The 22,106-nt window shown below is 42.2% G+C and overlaps 1 protein-coding gene across 3 annotated transcripts in view; it reads right to left on the bottom strand.

Moving 5' to 3' along the window:
- Positions 1-5,297: 5,297 nt before the first annotated feature.
- LOC134490423 (ABC-type organic anion transporter ABCA8-like) overlaps positions 5,298-22,106 on the bottom strand; it is an 83,107-nt gene continuing 66,298 nt past the window's right edge. For 2 of the 3 annotated variants that reach the window (XM_063293452.1, XM_063293453.1), the window contains 11 exons: positions 18,504-18,627; positions 16,950-17,082; positions 13,764-13,855; positions 12,847-13,019; positions 12,502-12,577; positions 11,261-11,355; positions 10,431-10,550; positions 9,191-9,331; positions 8,530-8,609; positions 8,096-8,151; positions 5,298-7,482 (listed from right to left, as the gene is read on the bottom strand). In XM_063293452.1, the coding sequence (XP_063149522.1) occupies positions 7,399-7,482; positions 8,096-8,151; positions 8,530-8,609; positions 9,191-9,331; positions 10,431-10,550; positions 11,261-11,355; positions 12,502-12,577; positions 12,847-13,019; positions 13,764-13,855; positions 16,950-17,082; positions 18,504-18,627 (1,174 nt within the window). In that variant the 3' untranslated portion in view covers positions 5,298-7,398. Of the gene's footprint in view, positions 7,483-8,095; positions 8,152-8,529; positions 8,610-9,190; positions 9,332-10,430; positions 10,551-11,260; positions 11,356-12,501; positions 12,578-12,846; positions 13,020-13,763; positions 13,856-16,949; positions 17,083-18,503; positions 18,628-22,106 lie in introns of those variants that run through there. The other variant, XR_010067209.1, reaches the window with a different exon arrangement.

Genomic DNA, 22,106 nt, shown 5'->3' on the forward strand with positions numbered 1-22,106 from the left:
TTGTAACCTATAAAGCAAATCAGATTTTCTATCAAGCTAATTCATCATGCTGAAGTACCCCAAGACCTATTTACTGCTGAGGTGGGAAGCAACTTCATTTGGAGCAGAAGCTCCAGCTGGCAACTTAAACATGTTATTTGTGCTTCTGTAACCTGGAGCAGAGTGTGGTGTGAGTAGAATCACTGTTCCCACAGTTGCATTGGCATTCTTTGTCTTGTTAGCCCAAGCCCTCATACTGACCTTGATTTCTGTGATGATTGAAAACATATAATACATTCATATAAACTGAAAATAGAAGGTGGTAGAGATACCGGACTTAAGATTAAAGGGATCTTAATTTGGGCCGGGTGGGTAAGACATTTAGTGGTTTTACTGACTTGAATCCTACTCTGACAAATCTTGGGTTGCAAAATGGTAGCAACCACAGATAGCCTCTAGTTATTTCTCACCCACCACTGAACATGAATCAGATAGTTACACCCTTGATGGGACACAACTGTAAGTTGTCTTAATACCACCATCGTGGATTTTATATTTTATATTGTATATTTATATCTATATCTGTATTTAAGAAATATGATTTTAGTGTATTTTAATTTGTATTTATTTTTAGTTTTATTGTAAACCACCCAGAGTTGCTTCGTGCAAGATGGGTGGTGATGAAATTTGAAATACAAAATAAATAAATGAGGAAAAAAGAAAATTGAAATGGCAACTATGCAATAGCACACCCAGACCTCTAGGTGGAGCTGCTGCTCGTCCCTTTAAATATTTCATGCACATCCTGTTTCTTCCCTTGGCCACTGCAGTTTTTCTTCAGCCCAGCTGTGAGTTTCTTTAGCCAAGAAAAAGACACAGCCTGCAAAGAGGCAGAATGCTTGAATAAATTCCAGTTGACTTAATAAATATAAGACTATTTATAAATGTAACACTTAAATAAGCTGTTTTTGATCTGGTGGCACCATCCTTAGGAGGAGGAACCATACCCTCAACATCCCTGCCAGCCAGGTGAACAATTACAGATGCACACAGACACACACACACACAAGCTTTTATAATGTTACTGCAAGTTCCTTTTGGACAAGCAAGACAGGCAAAAAAAGGAATAATTTATGAAGTCCCTTTCCCTTTCAAACTCAAACTAGAAATCAGTTTCACTTGGTTGTTGAAGTAAATGAATAAAAGCTGGTGAGTTCATATGATTAAAAAAAAATAGCCATGAGGAGTGTTATGAAAAGAAGATGGCAAAAATTTACCCCCCGCCCCTAAAATGCCATGACATATTGACAAAGAGAGAGCCCAAGTTAAGATATCATGAGCACTCAGAGAAAAGGCTGGCTATAAAGGCAATAAATAAATAAATAAATAACTGCTACATTAGGCAATGAGGTAAAGTTTGAGGGAACTTCAGGAACAGAATCGGCCAGGGCATTGCTGGCATTGGTGTCTTCATGAGGTCTGGGAATATGACAGATAAGGAGAATCAAAAATGATTGAAGAAAGAGATTACAGTGACTTCTGACTTTCAACAACAAGAATATACAATTTCCTTAATTAGTCCCTTACTCTAAATCCACCCAAAAGCACATTATTTCTATAAACCATTCCATCACCAAAACCAAAAAACCCTCTTTTTTCATTTTCTCTTTTTCCACTTTCTCTTTTTCCACTTTTTCTTTTTCTCTTTTTCTCTTTGCTTTTTTGTAGTTTTTTAAATCTTTGCTTTAAACTTAATAAAATTTGTATCAAAAAAAAAAAAAGAATGATTGAAGAAAGAAAGAAGATGGAACAGAGATATACAGCAGATAAAATCAGAATGCCCTGTTCAGGGACTGAGGCTGCAGCCAGCATGGACTCAGGATCTGTGAAGATAGATGACAGTCACTAATAATTGCAACTGAATGTGAGCAAGGTTGTTGGCATTAGTGTAATCCTGAATGCAGTAAGTAGGCAAGGCAAACAAAAAAGTCTTGGGTGCAAATTATAATGAAACTTTATTATTTGCCGTGTGTACTGGTTACATGTACAAATAACTTCTGAAGTCATTTCAATAGGTTTTAAACCACAATAATTATCACAGCACCAACTCCAATGGAATCAAGGATTCTATCTCTCATTCATCTATCTATCTAGTTCATTAAACTTATTATAGACACCCACTCCAGTAGTCTCTGGGTGACAATAATAAAGTCTAACTGAATCGCAAATCTCAATAGAATCTTGACTCACACTTGCAACCCTCCAGTAGTAGAAAGTGTAGCTATGCAGGACTGCACAGTGGTTTTAGTTCAGAAACATAAAGATGCTGCTCATTAAGAATTGAGGCAAACAAATGGCTGCTCCAGTCCCTCCACACAATAGCACTAGTAGAACTTAACAGTTTGAGAAAGGAGGAGGAAGTACACACCATTCCTCTGCTCTGCAGCATTAGTGCTCTGGGCCTCCGGGCGGCGATCTGGCTTTCCTTTCAGGGTTCCGGTCCGTGAGGGCAGCACCCGCCCATTCCCTCTCTTTCTCGTACTCCTGGGATTGCCACAGCTTCTCTTCCACAGCAGCTGTGTGGAGGAGTTGTAGCCAAGAGAAGGGTGTGGGAGACAAGCCTGGCAGGGAGGGGAGTGATTGCATAACCTCCCACTTTTCTGGAACTTAGGCAAAAGGGACCTCTGCTTGTGATCTGGCGGCTACACCACTCGAAGATGCTATCGGTTGGGAAGCCCTAGGAAAACCTAGATGGGCCACCTACATATATACACAAATAGCTTTCTACTTCAAGTCCACTTCAACGTCTCCTGCAGACCCCACTGGGGTAGAAAAAGCAAAACAAGCAAGCAGGCGGAGTGCTTCAAATCCCTGTCATAATCACATTCCTGAACTATACGTCAGAGATCAGGTTCGGCCAATCACAACCCAACCAAATAAACAACTGAAAAGCTACTGTCGGAAAGCTACGTTGGAGCTCAGCCCTGGCCGTGGATTTCTGGGCTGCTCTTTGCATTTCAAATTCCAAAATGATACGATGCCAGGTTTTCTATTGTTCCATTTAATTCCTGTTGTTCAAGCATTTAAGCAACATTATGATGCATCACGAGATTATCAGATTTAGTATGAATGATGAGAAAAGGCATATTTTAGGTTTTTGACTGGGCTAATTGCATGGCAAGGAAAACACTCCAACCAGCCTTTGCAGACAATGCCAGTTTTGTGCAGCTCTACTCAGAGGAAGACCCACTGTTTTCCAGGAGGCCTCCTGTCAAGGAAGGATGCATAGTATGATTGTAAACCTAATCCATGCAAGAAGAGAGGCTGATGTGATCTAGTTATATGGTGTCCAACGTCCAGGCTGCAAATTTATAATCGTTATCTAGGATTAAGCCCTGTTGAAGTTAATTATGTTTACTTCTGAGTTGAGAGACTTATGGGATTGTACTGGAAATCCCATATCACTTGAAATGTGAGTGATCTCAGTCAATGGCTTCAGTTCAAGCACAGAGAGGGGGGGAGAGAGGGGGAGAGAGGGAAGCACCCACATGGGGACTTCCATTGATCTGGATCATCTCTAGTCTGGGTATCCAGCAAATGAGGCAGGATGGAGGTGCATTAATGACACCATCTAGCTGCAAAATGAGGAGAAAAGATAATTTAAAAACTTACTTGAGGCAGGCAATTTAGGCTGGAATGTCAGCAAAAGATTTAAAAGCGACTATATTTCTACTTCTCTGTGTCTTTATTCAGCAGCAGAGCCTCCCAAAAGCCACCGGCTCTCCCAGCCCTCCAGTTTTTCAGCATCTCCTTCTGAATCTTCAGGCTGACCCTGGGACAGCTCACGGATTCCTTTGTTCTGAGTGTTTCATGCCGCTGGACCGTTGAAAGAGAACACCGTGCCACAATGAGGCACCCAAACAGCGTTTGTTTCCTGCAGTACAGGGGCAACACCTCTGGAATGAATTCTTCTGTCACAACAGGAGGGGAATAGACTATGTTTTTCGTCCTTCGAAGCGGAAAAATACATCATGTAAACTGATTTTTTTAACCATGGAAGTAATTTTGCATGGTTCCCCTCCTGCTATAAATAATACTTCGTATCCAGTGAAGCCTCCAAGACTCTAAGAAGTGTACGAATAAATAACTATATTGGAAACTTTAGAATCCAGTTGTTTTACAACATTTTATTTGTTACTCTGTTACTAAGTTGCTTAACGAACCATCCATACTGGTCATCCCAGTATCAACCGGCAAGTACCCAAGTACTTGTGTCTTTTTTCATATCTCCTAAGAAAACTCACAATTCTGGGCATCCTTCTAATGGCTGAACATTCCGCAATACTTCGTGCTTGGTGCAGGTTTTCCTTGCCACACCAAGTTTCTCTCCATTCCACCAAGTCCTCACCAGATCGTTTCCCCTTCCTCCAGGGCTCACTTGTTCAGACACGCCAACAGGCTTCCTCTCACCCCTGCACGCTTCTTCTGTGTAGCAAGTAACGTGAAAATACATGGCTGGACCTAAAATTCACGTACTCCGACACCCATCCTTTTGCATGGCTTTCTCCCATCCTATCCATCCAGGGCTTTTGCTTACAGTCCATGAAGTCAGGCCTCTGTTCAATCGTTCTGCTAATTTTCTAACCTGGGATGGGTAACCTGTAGTTCTGAGAAGTATTTTGCAATCATCTATGTCCTCCTTTTACTATGATCATTGAAACAGAATGCAAATATTCTCACCACTTTGAATTGGAAAACAGAAAGAGTAAAAAGCACTAAAATTGCCATCTCACAATTAAAACAATCTCCCTCCAAAATCTGCCCTTATCCACATCTTTCAAAAGTAATCTGAGTAATTATCTATCTCTCCTTGCATTTGCTATCACATGTTTCTAATGGATAACAAACCTTAGAAACTCTTGAACTGCTGCTGAGAATTTGGCAGTCGGTACTTGCCTGACCCCCAAATCACCTTCCCCAACAAGTCTGAATATGGACTTTAAGCTCTGGTATTGCAGAGCCTAAAAATCAACACCACTATTTTGGATTAGGAGCCAAACCTAATGAAATACAGTAGTCAGATGGATGGGATGGGATGGGATGGGATGGGATGGGATGGGATGGGATGGGATGGGATGGGATGGGATGGGGACTGTCTTTAAGAGGTCAAATCTGGTTAACAATTTCATAACTGCATTCTTGACCAAACCTAAATTTTCTAAGATAATTCTTCTAATTCTTTGGCAACAAAATGAAAGTACAGTTTGAAGCAAATGAGTATATAAATTCTGTTTAAAGAAAGAAACAACCCTGTAGTATTTCAATAACATATATGGTATTTATTTCTTAAATGACAGTTATTTTCCATATTTTCTTCAGTAATGATACATTAGAAAGAGTTCAGTGTTCTTATGAACTACAACTCCTTTTTTGCTATTGAGCAAAACCTTGCTTGATTATCAGTATTTAAGTCTTTCTGATCTAATGGGAAAAATGTATCTCTTTGCACTTCCATCATTGCAGATTTTTCCCTCAAGAAAGCTGTAATCTGCCTTGTACTGAGGGCATATTAGGCATATGTATGCAATGGATCTGATTTCCTCCATGCAACATGACCAGAAGTATGATTCTGCCATATTTCCCCAGCAATAGGAAACCAAGGTGAATGCATTTCTAATGTGCTGAGTTCAGAATATGTAGAAAGCAGAGTCATAGGTCTCTTTGTGCCCAGCAGTGGTGAAAATAATGGCAAATAAGTCAAATCTTTTCACAGCGTTATATTGCTTGCTCTTTGTTTTAGGGTTTTTAGCTATGTAAATCCCCATAAAAATTACAAATTGCAACCACAATCACTAAGATTTGTATTATAATTTTTCTCCAGGGAGAGTGAATGGAATTGGTCAGGATTAGTACTAAGGAGTCTGAGGAAAATACTACGTTTATCCAATAATTAAGACATAAGACCCATGCTGTTGCCTTAATTAAAAGTATACCAGATACTATATCCCTTAAAAATTTAGTCTGTGTTATTATCAATGGACCAAAATCAGTAGCTATGTATGGATAAATTTGAGTCCATAAACTGAGCTATAACTTTAAATCTCAAAAGCATGTAAAACAACTGGACTAAGATTCCCTCTCCAAAGAGTACTAAAATATCTGAGTATAGCTGCTTAGCTTCCTGAGGTACTGTGCTTTTACAAATTTACTCATGTTTTCCAGGAACTTTGTCCCCATTTGGTTACCAATTCTGTATGTGCTTAGTAGTTTGAAAACACTCCCTTTGTCTTCTGGTAATTTATCGACAGACTGTCCTCCTTACAATGAAGAGCTAAAGCCCATAATATGGTCTTCATCCCAGTAGGTGCTAATGAAAGAATGTCAGCATCATCTATATATGACAAAACTGCTCTTCACTGACCCACCGAACTAGGTGGGTGGTGTTCTTTTTGTGATAACTTCTGATATAAAAGATAAAACTTAGACAAAGTCAATATTAAGATGCAGCCTTACTTAACTCCTTCCTGCCATGGGATAGGGGATGAAAGATGTACCTGGTGATTACATCTAATCTGAACAGGCACATCCACTTACAGCTGCTTAATCAACAGGAATCACCAATAATCTATTGAGATCATTTTCAAATTTCTTCCAGGTCGTATCACAGAGAAAGGCTGGTTTTAAATCTATAAAGCCTACATATAATAGTCCCTTAGATAGACTAGTGTATTTCTCTGTAAGATATTTAATAGTTTAACAATGGCACATGGGACACTTTCTCCTACTAAAAAAGCTTGCTCATCAGCAAGAATTTTCCCTTATTCCAGCCATTTCACAGAAGCAGTCTGACATGCAGCTTGTGGTGACATTTCATAGCTCCTGGTACAATGGTTAATTGGGTCAGCTCTATTACTTTTCATCAAAATGGAAGATGAGGGAGACAGAGACCCATAGGCGTTTAGAGTGGAGTTGCTTATTTGTCTACCCAGTAAACCCTGGGTATACACCGAACTGTGATCTGAATTAAGAAATTAACCTATTTTAAGAAAAAAACATACCATCTGTACATGTGTATGTACTAAGCTATAAACAATATATTTTAAAAATGTTATGCAGATTTCCATTTCCAGTTACTGTACTTTCATGAAAAACGAAAGAGTGCAGAAACATTCATTTTCCTGTTAGTTGTGAAATGTTATTCCTCTAGGCATGATAAATATGGAGGTTAGTCTCACAGACCACTAGGCATGCTTGTTAAGCAGAGAGAAGACTACAGAAGGGGCACGTCCTTTCCCCACGGGGCTTCCAGACACAACGTTCTTCAGAGAGTGCTCGACCTCATCTGCCCTCTGTCTTCTCTGGAGGAAGGAATCCTGCTTGCCTCTGTCCTGGATTAGTCGTTCAACTATGTTGTTGAGGCTAAACTTCTTTCCATGCAGACGTTTCATTTGGAGCCAAACCCAAATAATCTCGCTCTTGCTCTTTGCACAGTTCTAGGAATACCTAAACAATGCAATAAATCAATAGCTTCAAAGGCATTGCACGTACAGTATATTAGCTTTGTAAACTGCTGGCATTCATTCTGACTCCTATCTAGGCACATCTGAGAATATAAAATAATTGCACAATGGATTCTGATAGCGGCTTATGTCTGTGTTTTGTTTCAGGTGGAAACACAAAGGTAACTTAAATTTATCTATGCAAGGTTAAAGCACAAAAATGTAGATACATACAGGGAGAATAATCTGCTTTTTAAAAAAAGTTCTCCTTTTCCCCAGCAGGCGGTCTAATATTTCTCTAACTCCCTTTACCAGCACTACAAGAACAGCACAGTGGTTAAGATCCTCCCTTAGCCTAGAGAAGGTTGCTAGTTTGAAACCTGACAGAAAAAGTGTGTTTTTTCCCCCTAATGATCGTTCTTTTTTGAAGAGCTAGTTCTCCCCCTGGCCGTTTTTTCCCCCCTTCCAATTGTTCCAGTCACCTGAGATTGAAGAGTTTCACCTCCGGCTCCCAAATAGCCCAAATAACTTTTAGGCCATCTTTTCATTCTGGGCTGTGAGAGAGTACTCTCTCCCTATCAATACCACTATGTTTTTTGAATTTTTAAGCCCATTACCTGTTCCAGAGTGTTCAGAGAAAAGCTGTATTCTTCAAGACTGAAGCGCTGTTTAGCTGTGTAAATAAAAAATTAAGTCAGGTGTATCTGGTTGCTTTCCATCTTGCTTGGATAGCAATTTGCTTGCCTTCCTGTTTGCACTATTACTTTCTCTGTCCAACATCCTGTATCTATCCATTCCCCGGGGTAGCGTCTACACATACTTCTGAGAGTTAACTTAGTTCCTTATCCAAAGTATGCTTTTGACATGGAAGATTACTCTTTCTGAGAAGCTCAGAGGAGCTGGGGGCAAAGCTTGCAAGGAATAGCGGCACTGCACAAGCCTGTTTGCTGTGGGTGGCTGAAGCTGAGGTGGCCAGCGAGTCTGCCCCCGATTTAGGTTCCAAGCAGTCTGCAGGCACTCGCGAATCCCTGCAAAGTTTATTCAGACATACCGTCCTCTAGCATGGCAAAGGCTTTGGAGAGAGGCAGTGCATCTTCCATTGGGATCTTGTAGGCCAACAAAGTGGATATCCTAAGAGGAGGGGAAACCAATCATTATTTATAAAACCGATCCAAAATACTAACACAGATCTACCTGTACAGAAGAAGAAAGGTCTAGCTGCCAAGGAAGGGGGCACAAAGGATAAATCCACAGCAGTACTCTGGGGGCACAGCAGCAGCTGCCTGTTTGGGAAAGGGTCTGCGTGCAAGATCCTTGCCTGGCCAGGAAACCCATATTACAGCCCTCTGCACCCAGGTATACGGCTTTTCCCCAGCAGTGAAACTTTGGGCTTAATGCGAGGGTGAAGGAGAGGAAGGAGCAAATAGCATTCACACTTCCACCTAGTTGAAAGGCTCCAGCTATATACCAGCTGACGGTAATTTCAGAAAAGACCTTCACGCAAGAGCCCCATCCAGCTTGGAAAATGCACACTTCCTTGGTTGGAGGTGGACTAACCAGAGGCAGCAGGGGAAATGCTGCATCTGGATAACCTGACCTATCCCATGGGCAAAAAATATCTAAGAAATTCAGTATCAAACAGGAATACGGAAGGTACTAATGAAAACATTTTTAAAAAAATCTGTCAAGGTGCAGAGAAATGTTGCAGTTACCTTTCTTGACGAGCTGCTTGTGGGAACATCTTTAGAATCTGAGTATTCACGAGATCGCCTTGTTCTACTCCCTTTACTTTTATTTGCAGCAAATAATTTTTCCCAAATTTGCTTTTCAAATACTGAATTGAACCAAGGCACCTGCAGGAAGAAAAGATGGTCATATATCTTACGGTCTCAAGATGTCATTAATTCAGACACAGGTATCCTCGCTTAACGATCGGAATTGGGAGCGGAATTCCATGGCTAAGCGATCTGGTCACAAAGCACAATGCCACGCGACCGCATTGCTTAGCGAAGGCGATCTCGGCACTCCCCGTCGGCGCCATTCAGTGAGAACCTCTTTGCAACCTCCTGCCGGCTTCCAACAAAAGCAAAGTCAATGGGGAAGCTGGCAGGAAGTCGCAAGTCCCCGGCAGCTCACAAGCAGGCTGGCGGGCAGGTTGGTGGCTGCCGCCGGCTGGGGGAGGGTGATGGAGATGGCGATTGTCGTGGCCGTGAATTTAATTTGGAACTAGTTTATTTCCACTGATATTTTTATTTATTTATTTTATCAAATTTCTTTGCCACCCAACTCGTACACAACGACTCTGGGTGGCTTACAGATAATAAGTAACAGTCAATAAAAACGATACAATCAATCCAATATAAGTATCCTTAAACACCAGTAAAAATATAAAAATACCGGATATGTCATGCAGCCACCCTTCCCCTTGCATTCAGAGAATGCCTGTGTGAAGTCATATGGTTTTGTGTGCTACCCCAACTCCCATCAGTCACGACTTTTGCTCATATGGGGAGTGGCGTTACTTAGATGAATATCCTCCACGTGACCGTATACCTTGGCCCAGCCTGGGCATTTTTTCATGTGGAAGATCTCTGCGCATGAAAAACCATGCACCCGTAGAGCACCTGCAATCTGTATCAGGCACACGGAGGACACCTGTTACAATTGCCCATATATGGTTTTTCTCTCTGTGACGGTATCATCTGAACTCCCATGTAATTCATTCAGTTTCAGCTTGTCTTTGAGGCCTCACAATCAGCTTAGAACTAGGAAATGGCTACATAAGCAATTACTAGTAAGACATATTGAAATCATCAGCTGAAGAAAACAAGCTTCTTTGAATTAGAAAATGGAAGTGGAACAAGAAGAATCCTCTGCTTCATCCACTTTGCTTCATTCTCTATTTGTGGTATCCTATTATATACAGTAGATGAAGTATTTCAGGAAGCCCACCTGAGCTGTCCAGACACCATGATAGCTACTCGGTCGCACACCGCCTCAGCTTCCTCCATGTGGTGCGTTGTCAGAATGGCTCCTTTGTCCCTGTCCTGCAGCGCAGTGCGCATTGCTCTCCTGTGGACAACACATGACGGAGGAAGATGAAGCAGCCCTGAAGCAGCCCCAGAGGCCTCTTCCTGCCTTCTGTTCTGATCCTGCTTGACTGACGGCCACATCTTCCATGCCAGAAGAAAAAATACCTCCATCTAGTCCCAGATTACTTTGCATGAAGGAATTGTAAAGAGGGAGAATAGAGGAAGGGAGAAATAATGTGCAAACAAAAAACCTGCATCTTGTTCTCCTTACCTCTCTCTCTCTCTCTCTCCCCCCCCCCCTATGGAAAATGGCTACGGTCTCCTCACAGGGAGAATCAAGAGTGTTGGGAAAGCTTTCTCTTTCAGCCTTTGGGATCATGAGCAGAAGGTGGAAGAGAATCTGGCAGTTGGGAGGAAAGCAGTTTTCCTCAGCATGGGCCAGACTCACTGTCGGCACAGATAGGAGCTTAACCGATCTCATTTTCCAACAGTGCACTGAGATACTTCTAGAGGTATGAACGGGAAGATTTCCTCCTGCAATGCTGTCAGATGCTTCCTCTGTCTTCAGACGTGAGAAGTAATGTCCAGTCATTGGCTTTAGAGATTATTTGTAGAAGGGTCGCCCCCCCCACCCCCACGCAATAGAAATAAAGGACTGAGGAAAGAAATGGGGAGACGGGGGTTGGTCCTTTTGCACCAACCGTAAATGTGCAACTCTCATTCTAAAGAGTGAATGTCTGAGTCACTCACCACACCTGGTGCTTTCCTTTGGGGTCCAGGCCTGTGGTTGGTTCATCCAAAAGCATCACAGTGGGGTTACCCAGCATGCTCAGAGCAAAGCACAGCTAAAACGTAGAAAATGAATCTTATCTTGGAAATCACAGTTAATACTTCATGCAAACGCAGCATAGAAATGTGAAGAAATAACAATTTTGAAAAGGTATTTGTAAAGTGCTCTTCAACCACACGTTTCTGAATCTGTGAAGCTCCACAGGAATACGTCAGAAAAAACAGACTGCTGCAGCATTAGTATTCTGAAATCAACCGACCAGAAAATGTCAAAAGATCTTGTTAGTTTTACATGAAATTCTCAAGGACCAGGATGGACAAGGGGCTTCTTATTAATAATGAACGCAGCTACTTTAAGCTGGAAATGCAGAATCAGCACCAGGAAATTAAACATGTTCATTATACCCCAACACTCCACTAGACCTGAAACAAACATCCCTCATCTTACGTAGTTTGTTCTACACACCTGAAGTCACCACGAGAGAAAAAAACTATGACATACGTCATCACGTTTCTGGGTGCGTATTATTTAGGGCCACGCTAATACTTCTGCGATGCTCCTGAAGAGCTACACCAGAGTCTGGGATATTTTCCACTCTTCGTGAATCAAGTTAAACTTGATTATATGAGAATGAATTTTTGAACATACTGGAGGGTAATTTCCCAATCCACAGTTTTTAATTGTGTGATAGGTAGAACAGAACATCTGTCAAGCAAAGTCCGTTTTAAATATGTCAGTGTTGTTTGACTGGATGCTCTGTGCTGCTCTCTGATTATCCAGCAGATCCTCCCTTTATTCCTACTGTCCAATGGATTCAAAAGACTGGAGTTTTTCCAAGCCAGAGAGCCAAAGAGGAGCCAGTCGAGTGCCATATAAGGTTTGTTGCTTAACGGACGCTGAATCCAGGTTTCCAGGGCTCCAGGCATGGCTGCTCATGCCAGTAGGGCTCCCGTACAGCAGTGGGCATTCTCTTCTTGCCACCCCTTATGGAAATCTGCTTTCAAGCAGCACCAATGTGGCCTGGACTTTCACAGAAAAAAATGCAGAGAGGAAGAGAGAGAGAAAGCGGTAGAATGGCGGAGATGGATAAGGGGGGAAACCGAACAGCAGCAACCCAATTGTTCTTGATGCTGCTACCAGATGTGTACCAAGCCTTTAATCTTGATCCATCAGTACCAGAGTAACAAAACACTGCACTTACTTTTCTGGTTAATCCAGCTGCTAAAGTCTTTATGGTCTTTTTTAAATGCCCTCGGAGTTCTAGTGCTCGAGCTATTCTAAAAACAAAGTGGAAATTACAACATTTGATCTATTCTGTAGTTGATCCTCCTAATACCACAATTGCAAACAAACACATTAAGGACATAAAGGACATTCCACTGTACTTTTGGATTATAAGTAGGAATTCCAAGTGTTGCTCGAGAACTCCAAAAAGGAAAGTCAAAACTTTCTAATATGTTTCAGTTTGGGATATACAAACTGACTCCTAATAATAACAAATCTTGTGGCAGGGGTTTAATTATTAAAAAGGTATCTTTGTCCATACCGATTAATGGCCATAATAGCAGCATCCTTCCGTATCCCTTTTACAGCTGCATAAATCTCCAGGTGTTCTTTCATGGTCAGGTTGGACCAGAGAGCATTCTCCTGAGGACAGTAGCCAAGAAAACCACCAGCATTTTCTTCTGTGGCGGCCCCATCAGCTCCTTTAATCTGTACCTGTTCCAGACATGTAGTATAAGGGTCTCATTTGATTTTGTCCAAGGTAAGAACGTATTTTGAAATATCAGACAGTTGACAAGGAACATATGTGAAATGCAGGTTCTAGTGGATAAGGCACCCGGTAGAATCCAGGAGACGGTGAGTTCTAGTCCCGCCTTAGGCATGAAAGCTGGCTGGGCGACCTTGGGCCAGTCACCCTCTCTCTGCCCAACTCGCCTCACAGGGTTGTTGTTGTGAGGAAAATAGGAGGAGGAAGGAGTATTTGGTATGTTCGCCGCCTCGAGTTATTTACAAAAATAATAAAGGAGGGATAGAAAATAAATAAATAAATAAATAAAATTGAGAACTCAGTCCAAGAAAGATGAAGAGACCTAGCATAAGGCGATATCCAATATCAGAGGGCAACTATTATCTAGAGCAAAGATTGGATGGAGGATGACTTATGGAGCTTCACAGAGAGTTTTTGTGTCTCCTGTCACTACTTCCATTGATAAATTAACACCCAAATGGTTTTTTAAATACCCACACCTCTAGCTTTCCAATATACTAGTTCAAGGTGATTTCATTTTCTTTACTTTCCTAAATTAAATCAACAGTTACAATGGAATGATAAATAGCAGGAAGAGCAAGACACTCTCAAACTTTACTTTTTATTTTTTCTAACCCAGAGGTACAGGGATCGCAAAATGGGCTCTGGACTCTGTCCACCCATTGATCTGTGTTTCAGCAGGCTACATTTACCTCTCCTGCGCTTGGCTCCGTGTCTCCCATTAACATGTTAATTGTTGTACTTTTACCAGCTCCATTGGGTCCCAGAAGCCCGAAAACTTCCCCTACAAAGTAAAATATTCCTATTAAAATAGAGCCAAGTAAATGCATAAGGAATACTACAAACCGGTTTATTACATCATCTACTTTAATGAGTATTCAAGTTCTTTTTTATCTTCCTAAGATGTATTCAAAATATCAATCAATCAAATCCTTTTGTGTTAAGACAAAGATGGACTCATCTGTCAGTGGAAAAGAACTCTGTTCCAGGACAGATTTCTTCTCCCCTTACAGCTAGTTGAATGTATCCTTTGCCCCCTGTAATTTACTCAACTTCCTGTTGTGAAGATTGAGCAGAACATCCAGGAGGAGGAATGAAAAGAAAAAGCCGCTGCCTATTTGGGGATTCATCTACATACCATATGGATGCACACTTTTAACAAAATAAATCTAGCTTCCAACTCCATCCACGCTACAATATTATAAGAGAGAAAATCAAAGAAAGACCATATTCGATGTCTGTTTTTGCTCCAGTTAAATTTATTTTAAGCGTATTCTCTTTAAGAGTGGACAGGATCCTACAGACAGTAAATGCCACCACAGGCCATCTAGACCTGTGTCCCTCCTGGCTAGTAAAAGCAGGCCGGGAAGTCACATGTGGTTGGGTCCATGCGATGGTTAATACATCCTTGGGAGAGGGGGTGTTTCCGGCGGCCTTTAAAGAGGCGTTGGTACACCCCCTCCTCAAGAAGCCATCGCTGGACCCTACTGTTCTGGACAATTTTCTGGGGAAGGTGGTTGAGAAAGTGGTGGCTGGGTGAGATCATCCGTCACTATGGGATGAGATATCATCAGTATGCTGATGATACTCAATTGTATATCTCCATCCTGGGTGAAGTAAGTGATGCCGTGACCACCCTCTCTGAGTGTCTGGGGGCTGTGGGGGCCTGGATGGGGAACAACAGGCTTCAACTGAACCCTGGTAAGACCGAGTGGCTGTGGGTTATTGGTTCTTCTGTATCCGGGACATTAACATATCTGGTTCTGGATGGGGTTGCACTGCCCCAGACAGACCCAGTGCGTAACTTGGGGGTCCTCCTGGACTCACGGCTCCTGCTCGAAGAGCAGGTGGCAGCTGTGGCCAGGAGAGCCTTTGTGCAGCTACATGCTATGCACCAGTTACGCCCCTTCCTGGACCAGGAGGCCCTTCGAACAGTCACTCATGCCCTTGTTATCTCTCAGGTAGACTATTGCAATGTGCTCTACATGGGGCTACCCTTGAAAAGTATCCGGAAGCTTCAGCTGGTCCAGAATGCAGCTGCGCGAGCTGTTTTTGGTGCCCCCAGAAGGGCACATGTAACACCACTGCTGCGCGAGCTGCATTGGGTATCAGTTTGCTTCCGGGTCCAATTCAAGGTGTTGGTCATCACCTTTAAAGCCCCACATGGCATGGGGCCAGGTTACCTGAGGGACCGCCTCTTCCCCATTACATCAACCCGTCCCACCCGATCGTGCAGAGAGGGCATGCTACGGACCCTGTCTGTAAAAGAATTTCATCTGGCGGGGTCCAGGAAGCGGGTCTTCTCTGCAGTAGCTCCCGCCCTGTGGAACATGCTGCCCCCGGAGGTGAGATTGGCCCCATCACTCCTGGCCTTTCAGCGGAGTCTGAAGACCTGGTTCTGCCGCCTCGCTTGGGGTGGAGAGGGGAGTACAGCTACATGGGGATGGTTGTCATAGACCACTCCTCCCACAGTTGGACTGTTTTAGATGCTTCACCACTTGGATTTTTTATTTTTATTTTTATTTTTTTTACTGTATTTTACTTTTTGTATTATTGTGATGGTTTTAATCGATTGTTGTAAACCGCCCAGAGCCCTCCGACGGGAGGAGATGGGCGGGGATAAATTAGAGAAATAAATAAATAAATAAGGATGTCCCTCAGATATTATGATACCATTCTACTAAAATAAGTAATAAAAATAAATAAACAAAACAGATATCAAGGCAGAAAGAGAAGAACAGGGATATTTTAGCCATAATCTTAGCCCTTGTTATAATTTTGCTGCATTAAAGGTTATTCCATCTAGGCTTCTGAGAAAGTTGCTCCCTAGCATGGTCCTCCCTGTGGAAATGGGTTTACTAACAGTGGAGACTAGAGCATGGACCATTATTGGAATTTTTTGGTGAATGTTCTTTTTTCCTTCTGGAGGAATTTGTCTATCTCATCCTGGCTGACAAGTTTCAATCTCGTTGAACTGGATTCTAAATGAAAAATGCCACGCAAACTTTATCACTGGGTGTTTGGCTATTGTAAAGGGCCATGAAAAGGGCTTCTCAAATCTCCACAAAGACATGGCAGGTTATTCAGAAGAGGTTTGATCCTGGGAGGCCAACTACAAATGGCAGAAAATCAGAACTCTCTCTCACACACACACACACACACACCCGTGCTCTAAAGTGGGTAAAAACATGCATACGTTGCTGAGGGATTAGACTGAACCCTACGGCTTAGAAATGAGAAATTGGTGTGTGCTATCAAAGCTTGCTACTGTAGTTGCTATAAAGTGCATTATTTCCCGTTTTCCTTTTGGGAGTACTTCTGATTCTTTTTAAGTTTGCACTAAAAAAAGAAGTAAAATTCTTTCTTCTCTCTAGTGAATTCTGTCTCACAACTTTTTCTTGGTAGGGGTGGGCAGTAACTGTCCCATACTTTGAAGCAAGTGAAAACCAAAGTCCATCAGGTCCCACAGTAGACTTCTACCCCGAAGCGGGTGATTTATTCGCAGACTACCCTGATCCTCAGCCATCACTCCAAAGTGAAGACTGAGAAGAGGTGTATTGTGAGACCTTAGCCTGACAACCGGGTAACTGAATTCTGTGGGTGAGCGAGATAGTCTGATGGGAAATACGTCATGCTTGACCTACACTTGCACATCTCTTGCTCAGTGAAATTCCACGCATTACTGTCCCTAACGCGGCCTTAGTGCTTCAGAGACTCCACCGTGCTTCTGTTACTTAATTTTTGCTCTTCAACAACTATTGTAAACCGCCCAGAGTCCCCTATTGGGGGAGATGGGTGGTGATATAAATTAAATAAATAAATAAATAATAGGTTTATAAGAGAGATTGACTTAAGAACATGGTTTACTCTGATCAAACCTTTTTTAACACAAAAGGAGATGTTTCTGGCAGCCACTTTCTTCTCTTCCTTCTTCTTCGTGAAACAGGAAGAGGAACAGGTCTTCCCATGTTTGTATTCCTTGCGCAAGTCATGGACAATGATAACTGGTTTCTGAGTAGAGAGAAGATACTGCTTATGCAATACGCACATGGCCATTTTTCAGTCTTAGTTGATCTAGGCATGGGTCATATAAGGCGATCGCTTTTGGTAAATCACAGGAGGAGGTGTAAGTGGGTGCTTCTTATCAAGAGTCTGCCACTGTAGTTCAACATGGTCTCTGCCTGGAAGCAGATTACCAGTGTGTAACACAGATCTTTCCCATGGTCTCCTTGCCACATTATCATCTAACTGTGTGAACTGTCATCTAAAGAATATCTCCCCAAACTGGTTTGGACAATAAAGCAACAATAACTGTGCCAGTGCCACAGTCCTGAAGGTTTACAATAGAAAAGGCTAGACCCCTCTTGTTTTAACTCTTCCCCTGGGAGATTTCTCAGCTCCCATTACATGGTCTTGGACATTCTGGCATAAGCATAATATCTACAGTTCAATCTCTTTCAAATGTTCTTCCTGCATGCTGTTCCTCTGATGGCGCTTTGTTTCATTAAATTGCTCTTTGCTGCTTCTTGATGCTGGTTTCCATGGTTTATCCTGGGGGAATTGGGCTATACATTTATTGTGCAAAAAGAGTTTTGGCCTCCAGCAACCACCTCTCCATTTCAAGACTTGGAAGACTTAATCATTAAACACCAGCGCAAGTCAAGGGCAACTCATGCTGCGGACCCCGTCTGTAAGAGAATTTCATCTGGTGGGGTCCAGGAAGCGGGTCTTCTCCGCAGTAGCTCCCACCCTGTGGAACATGCTGCCCCTGGAGGTGAAATTGGCCCCATCACTCCTGGCCTTTCGGCGGAGTCTGAAGACCTGGTTCTGCCGCCTCGCTTGGGGTGGAGAGGGGAATAGATCTACATGGGGATCGTTGTTATAGACCACTCCTCCCACACTTGGACTGTTTTAGATTCTTCACCACTTGGATTTTTTATTTTTACCTCTATTTATATTATTTATTACTGTATTTTATTCTGTGTATTTATGGGTACGGTTTTTAATTGATTGTTGTAAACTGCCCAGAGTCCCCCGACGGGAGGAGATGGACGGGGATAAATTCGATAAATAAATAAATAAATAAACTCAGCTCTTTTGTGGAGGTTCACTCATGCCCATGCCTTTCTCCATGCCTAGTCCTGCCTCCTCCTAACACTCTGTCCTCTCTGTACAGAGAACTTTGCCTATCCAGATGACCCAGAACACAGGACACAAAATACTATCTGGACCCTGGTGTTTTCTTACTTCAGTAGGGACTCAGTACCCTTGAGGCATTCAAGGTAAGTATATATTTGCAGGGTAAAGGCGCTAGACAGAACAATATGCAGGATTGTGCATTTGGCTATACTTCATAAGCAAATCACATATATCTATGGAACAAGTTGTACATTTTTTTTCAAAATAAGAAAAGCCCAATCGTTATATTTTACCTCTTCTTGATTGACAGAGGCCAGTGCACTCTGAACTCTCGCCCTTTCTTTTAGGACATCTCTGTCGTCCTCTTGGCTGAGCTTGTCAGGATTCTGATGGGTTCTTTTCCTTTGTGGAGAAATTCTAGATATCAAAGATACAACAACAGGTCTGAAGTGACCACATATCAAAGAATAAATGGTAATTTCAACTTGGAAGGCAGCAGAAGGTTCAGAGCTTCTGAACCATGATGAGATCAGATGAGAAATGTTTGGAAAAAACCCTCAGCAAAATGACTAGGGGAAGGCCTTAGAAAGGAAAGAAGCTTGACACATTGAGAGATTTCTGGCATAGAACGTCTGTGTCTGCAAGAAGCAGAGGACTTTTTGTCACCTGGTTCTTCCCAGATTGTTACTGGCCTTCCATCCACCTCTCCCCACAGGCAGAATCACATTTTGTCTACCTTGTTTGGCCTTCTCCCTCCTAGGGCTATCATAAATGGGTGGCCAACATCTGAATGACTACTTGATGGCGGCAACAAGTTGGCATTTATTGCCAGAGAAGGTGATGCTGCCATGACCTACTACTGAGTTTTACCCCTTCATTTTGTTCATATTTTTTTTTTCTCTTTGATGCAGATCACACATTTATCAAATCCAAATTCCATCTTGATATCCTCACTATATATCTTCACAATATTGAGGAAGATTGAATTTCATTTTCTGGTTTTCAGTATAGCTTCAGATCATCCACATATCACAGATGGTACATTTTTCTATTTTGCTTCAACAGTTCATATTCAAATGTTATTTTATTCATAATATGAATGAGAAGTATCTATGAGATCCCCCCAAGTCCTGCTGTGCTACCTTATATGGCTGGGGGGTGTTCCTGGGAGGGTTGAGTGAAGAACTTTGGAGTGTATATTCCCAGCAGGGTCACCCAAGGCATGAAGGTCATCCCAGCTGCCCAGCTAAAGCAAGCAGGCAGCTGTATTGGGCAGCAGTGATATAGGAAGATGCTGGAGGTAGATGATCACTTTAGCGACACTGGCATAGGCATCAGTTCATACTGCATGGCAGAAGGCAATGGTAAACCATTCCTATATTTTTACCAAGAAAACCACATGGATAGAAAATATCCAGTAATGACTGACAATACTGTATTCTGTAGTACCAGATGATGGGCTCCTCAAGTCAGATGGCACTCAACATGCTACTGAGGAAGAGCTGAGGATCTTTCAGAGTATTAATGGTGTTTATGACGGGGCTAGATTAAAGCCTTTGGGATGTCTAGTTGCTGATGTTGCCATACAGGAAAAGAAAATCTGAAGCTGCAAAGACAGAATTACAGTAGGAGCATGGAATGCAAGAAGCATGAACATGGGAAAGCTCAACAGAGTGAAAGATGAAGTGAAATGACTACAAATTGACATCTTAGGCACCAGGAAATTGAGATGGACTTGGATTGGACACTTTCAGTTAGAAGATCACACTGCTTATTTCTCAGGACAGGAAAACCAAAGAAGAAATGTCTCGGATGGGTATAGCAAGAAGAGTATTTGGCTACAGTGCAATCTATGATCGAATAATATTGATTAGATTCATGGACAGACTTTTAATATGATGGTCATTCAAGTTTATGCTCCAACTACTGATGCAGAAGAAGAAGGGGTTGATGAGTTTTATGATCAAGTTCAATTTGAAATCGACAGAACATGCAAGCAAGATGTGCTGCTTGTGATTCAAGACTGGAATACCAACGTTGGAAACATGAAGGGGAGAATGTAGTGGACTGTATGGTTTAGGAGACTGAAATGGAGCAGGAGACCAACTGAATAAATTTCTGCTACTCCAATGATTTCTTCGTAGCTAATGGTGTCTTCAAACCACCAAAACAATGCCTCTACACATGGACATCACCAGATGGAACATAAGAGAAGAGAAGAGGAGAGAAAAGAATAGAATAGAATAGAATCTTTATTGTCATTCCACTATACACCAACTGCATAACAAAATGAAATTTCGTTGCAGTTGGCTCACAACCACACTCAGACACTAAAATAAAAATACCATACTTACTATAAAATATACATTCTTTGTATATTCCACATTCCACATAAAAAAACTTATTGAGTATTCAAAAGTCTAATAGCCTGGGGGACAAAGCATCTACATTGGATGCTGCAGAACTTTTTCCCAGAGGGTAACAAAGAAAACAGGCCATGATGAGGATGGGAGGCGTCACTGACGATATTTCGAGTTCTGGACAGACAGCGTGCCTATGCTGTATCCTGGATGAGAGGCCATGAGATCCCAGTTGTCTTCCCCGCTGCCCTCACCACCCTCTGCACAGACTTCCTATCTGAGGCACTGCAGCCTCCAGGCCAGATGGAAACACAGCTGGCCAATACACTCTCTCCAGTGCCTCTACAGAAAGTGAGGAGGATGGGAGATGGAAGATGGGCCTTCCTCATCCGGCACAGAAAATGCAGACATCGCTGCGCTCGTTTTACCAAAAATGCCTTGGTGTTAAGAGACCAAGTCAGACTCTTCGTTATCTGCACCCCCAGATACCTGATGCTACCGACTGACTCCACAGCTATGTCGTTAATAAAGAGTGGAGTGCGATTAACCCAGTTCTTCCTAAAATCAATGATAATCTCCTTGGGTTTTGCCACGTTTAGAGCCAAGCTGTTCATATTATACTGCTCCACCAAACCCTTCACCTCCTCCCTCTAAGCCCACCCATTGTCATCTCTGACTAGACCCACCACCACTGTATCATCCACATATTTCACAATGGAATGGGTGGTAAACCTGGCACAACAGTCATGGGTCATCAGGGTGAACAGCAATGGGCTCAGGACACAGCCCTGTGGGGAGCTGATGCTCAAAGTAATAGAGCTAGAGATATAGAAATCAAATTGACCATATGAATGAGGTGGAGAAGCTCAATTATATCATCAAAGACAGAGCCAGGTGCTGACTGTGGAGCAGACTGTGGAGCTCACGTGCAAGCTCCAAGTTAGACTGAAGAAGAAGAAAGCCAGTCACTTTCCACAATATGACCTTGAACATATACCCACCCTTTTCAAGGAGAACATCAGGAATCCCTTTGAAATCCTGAACCTCGTAGAGAGAGAACCCGAAGAACTATGGCATGAACTAAAAGAAGTAGTTGTAGTTAAGGATGAATGTGAAAAGAGACTGCCAAAAATGAAGGAAGAGAAGCAAGCAAACTGGATGTCAGAACAATCTATGGAAATTGACAAGAAGAGAAGAGAAGAGAAGCCAAAGCCAAGACAGACAAAAATCTCAGAAAGGAACTTAAAAAGAAAGAGTTTTAGAGAGCTGTTAGAAGAGATAAGAAGCATTATTACAACAACATCTGTAAAGACACAGAAGATGGAAACAGACATGGAAAAACAAGGAAAGTCTTTCAAAAGATCTCTGAACTCAGAAGGAGCTTCCAACCTTGAATTGGTATGTTATGTTAATATGTTTTCTACTACAGATTAAGGTTACTATGGTAACTCATCATTTTGGCCAGGTGAAGAGGTTGAATTTAATTGTCCTCTTTTCAGTTGTTAATTTTTGCACCTGGGGGGAAGAACTTGCCTG

This window comes from Candoia aspera, chromosome 2, assembly GCF_035149785.1.
Source record: "Candoia aspera isolate rCanAsp1 chromosome 2, rCanAsp1.hap2, whole genome shotgun sequence".
Taxonomy (NCBI): domain Eukaryota; kingdom Metazoa; phylum Chordata; class Lepidosauria; order Squamata; family Boidae; genus Candoia; species Candoia aspera.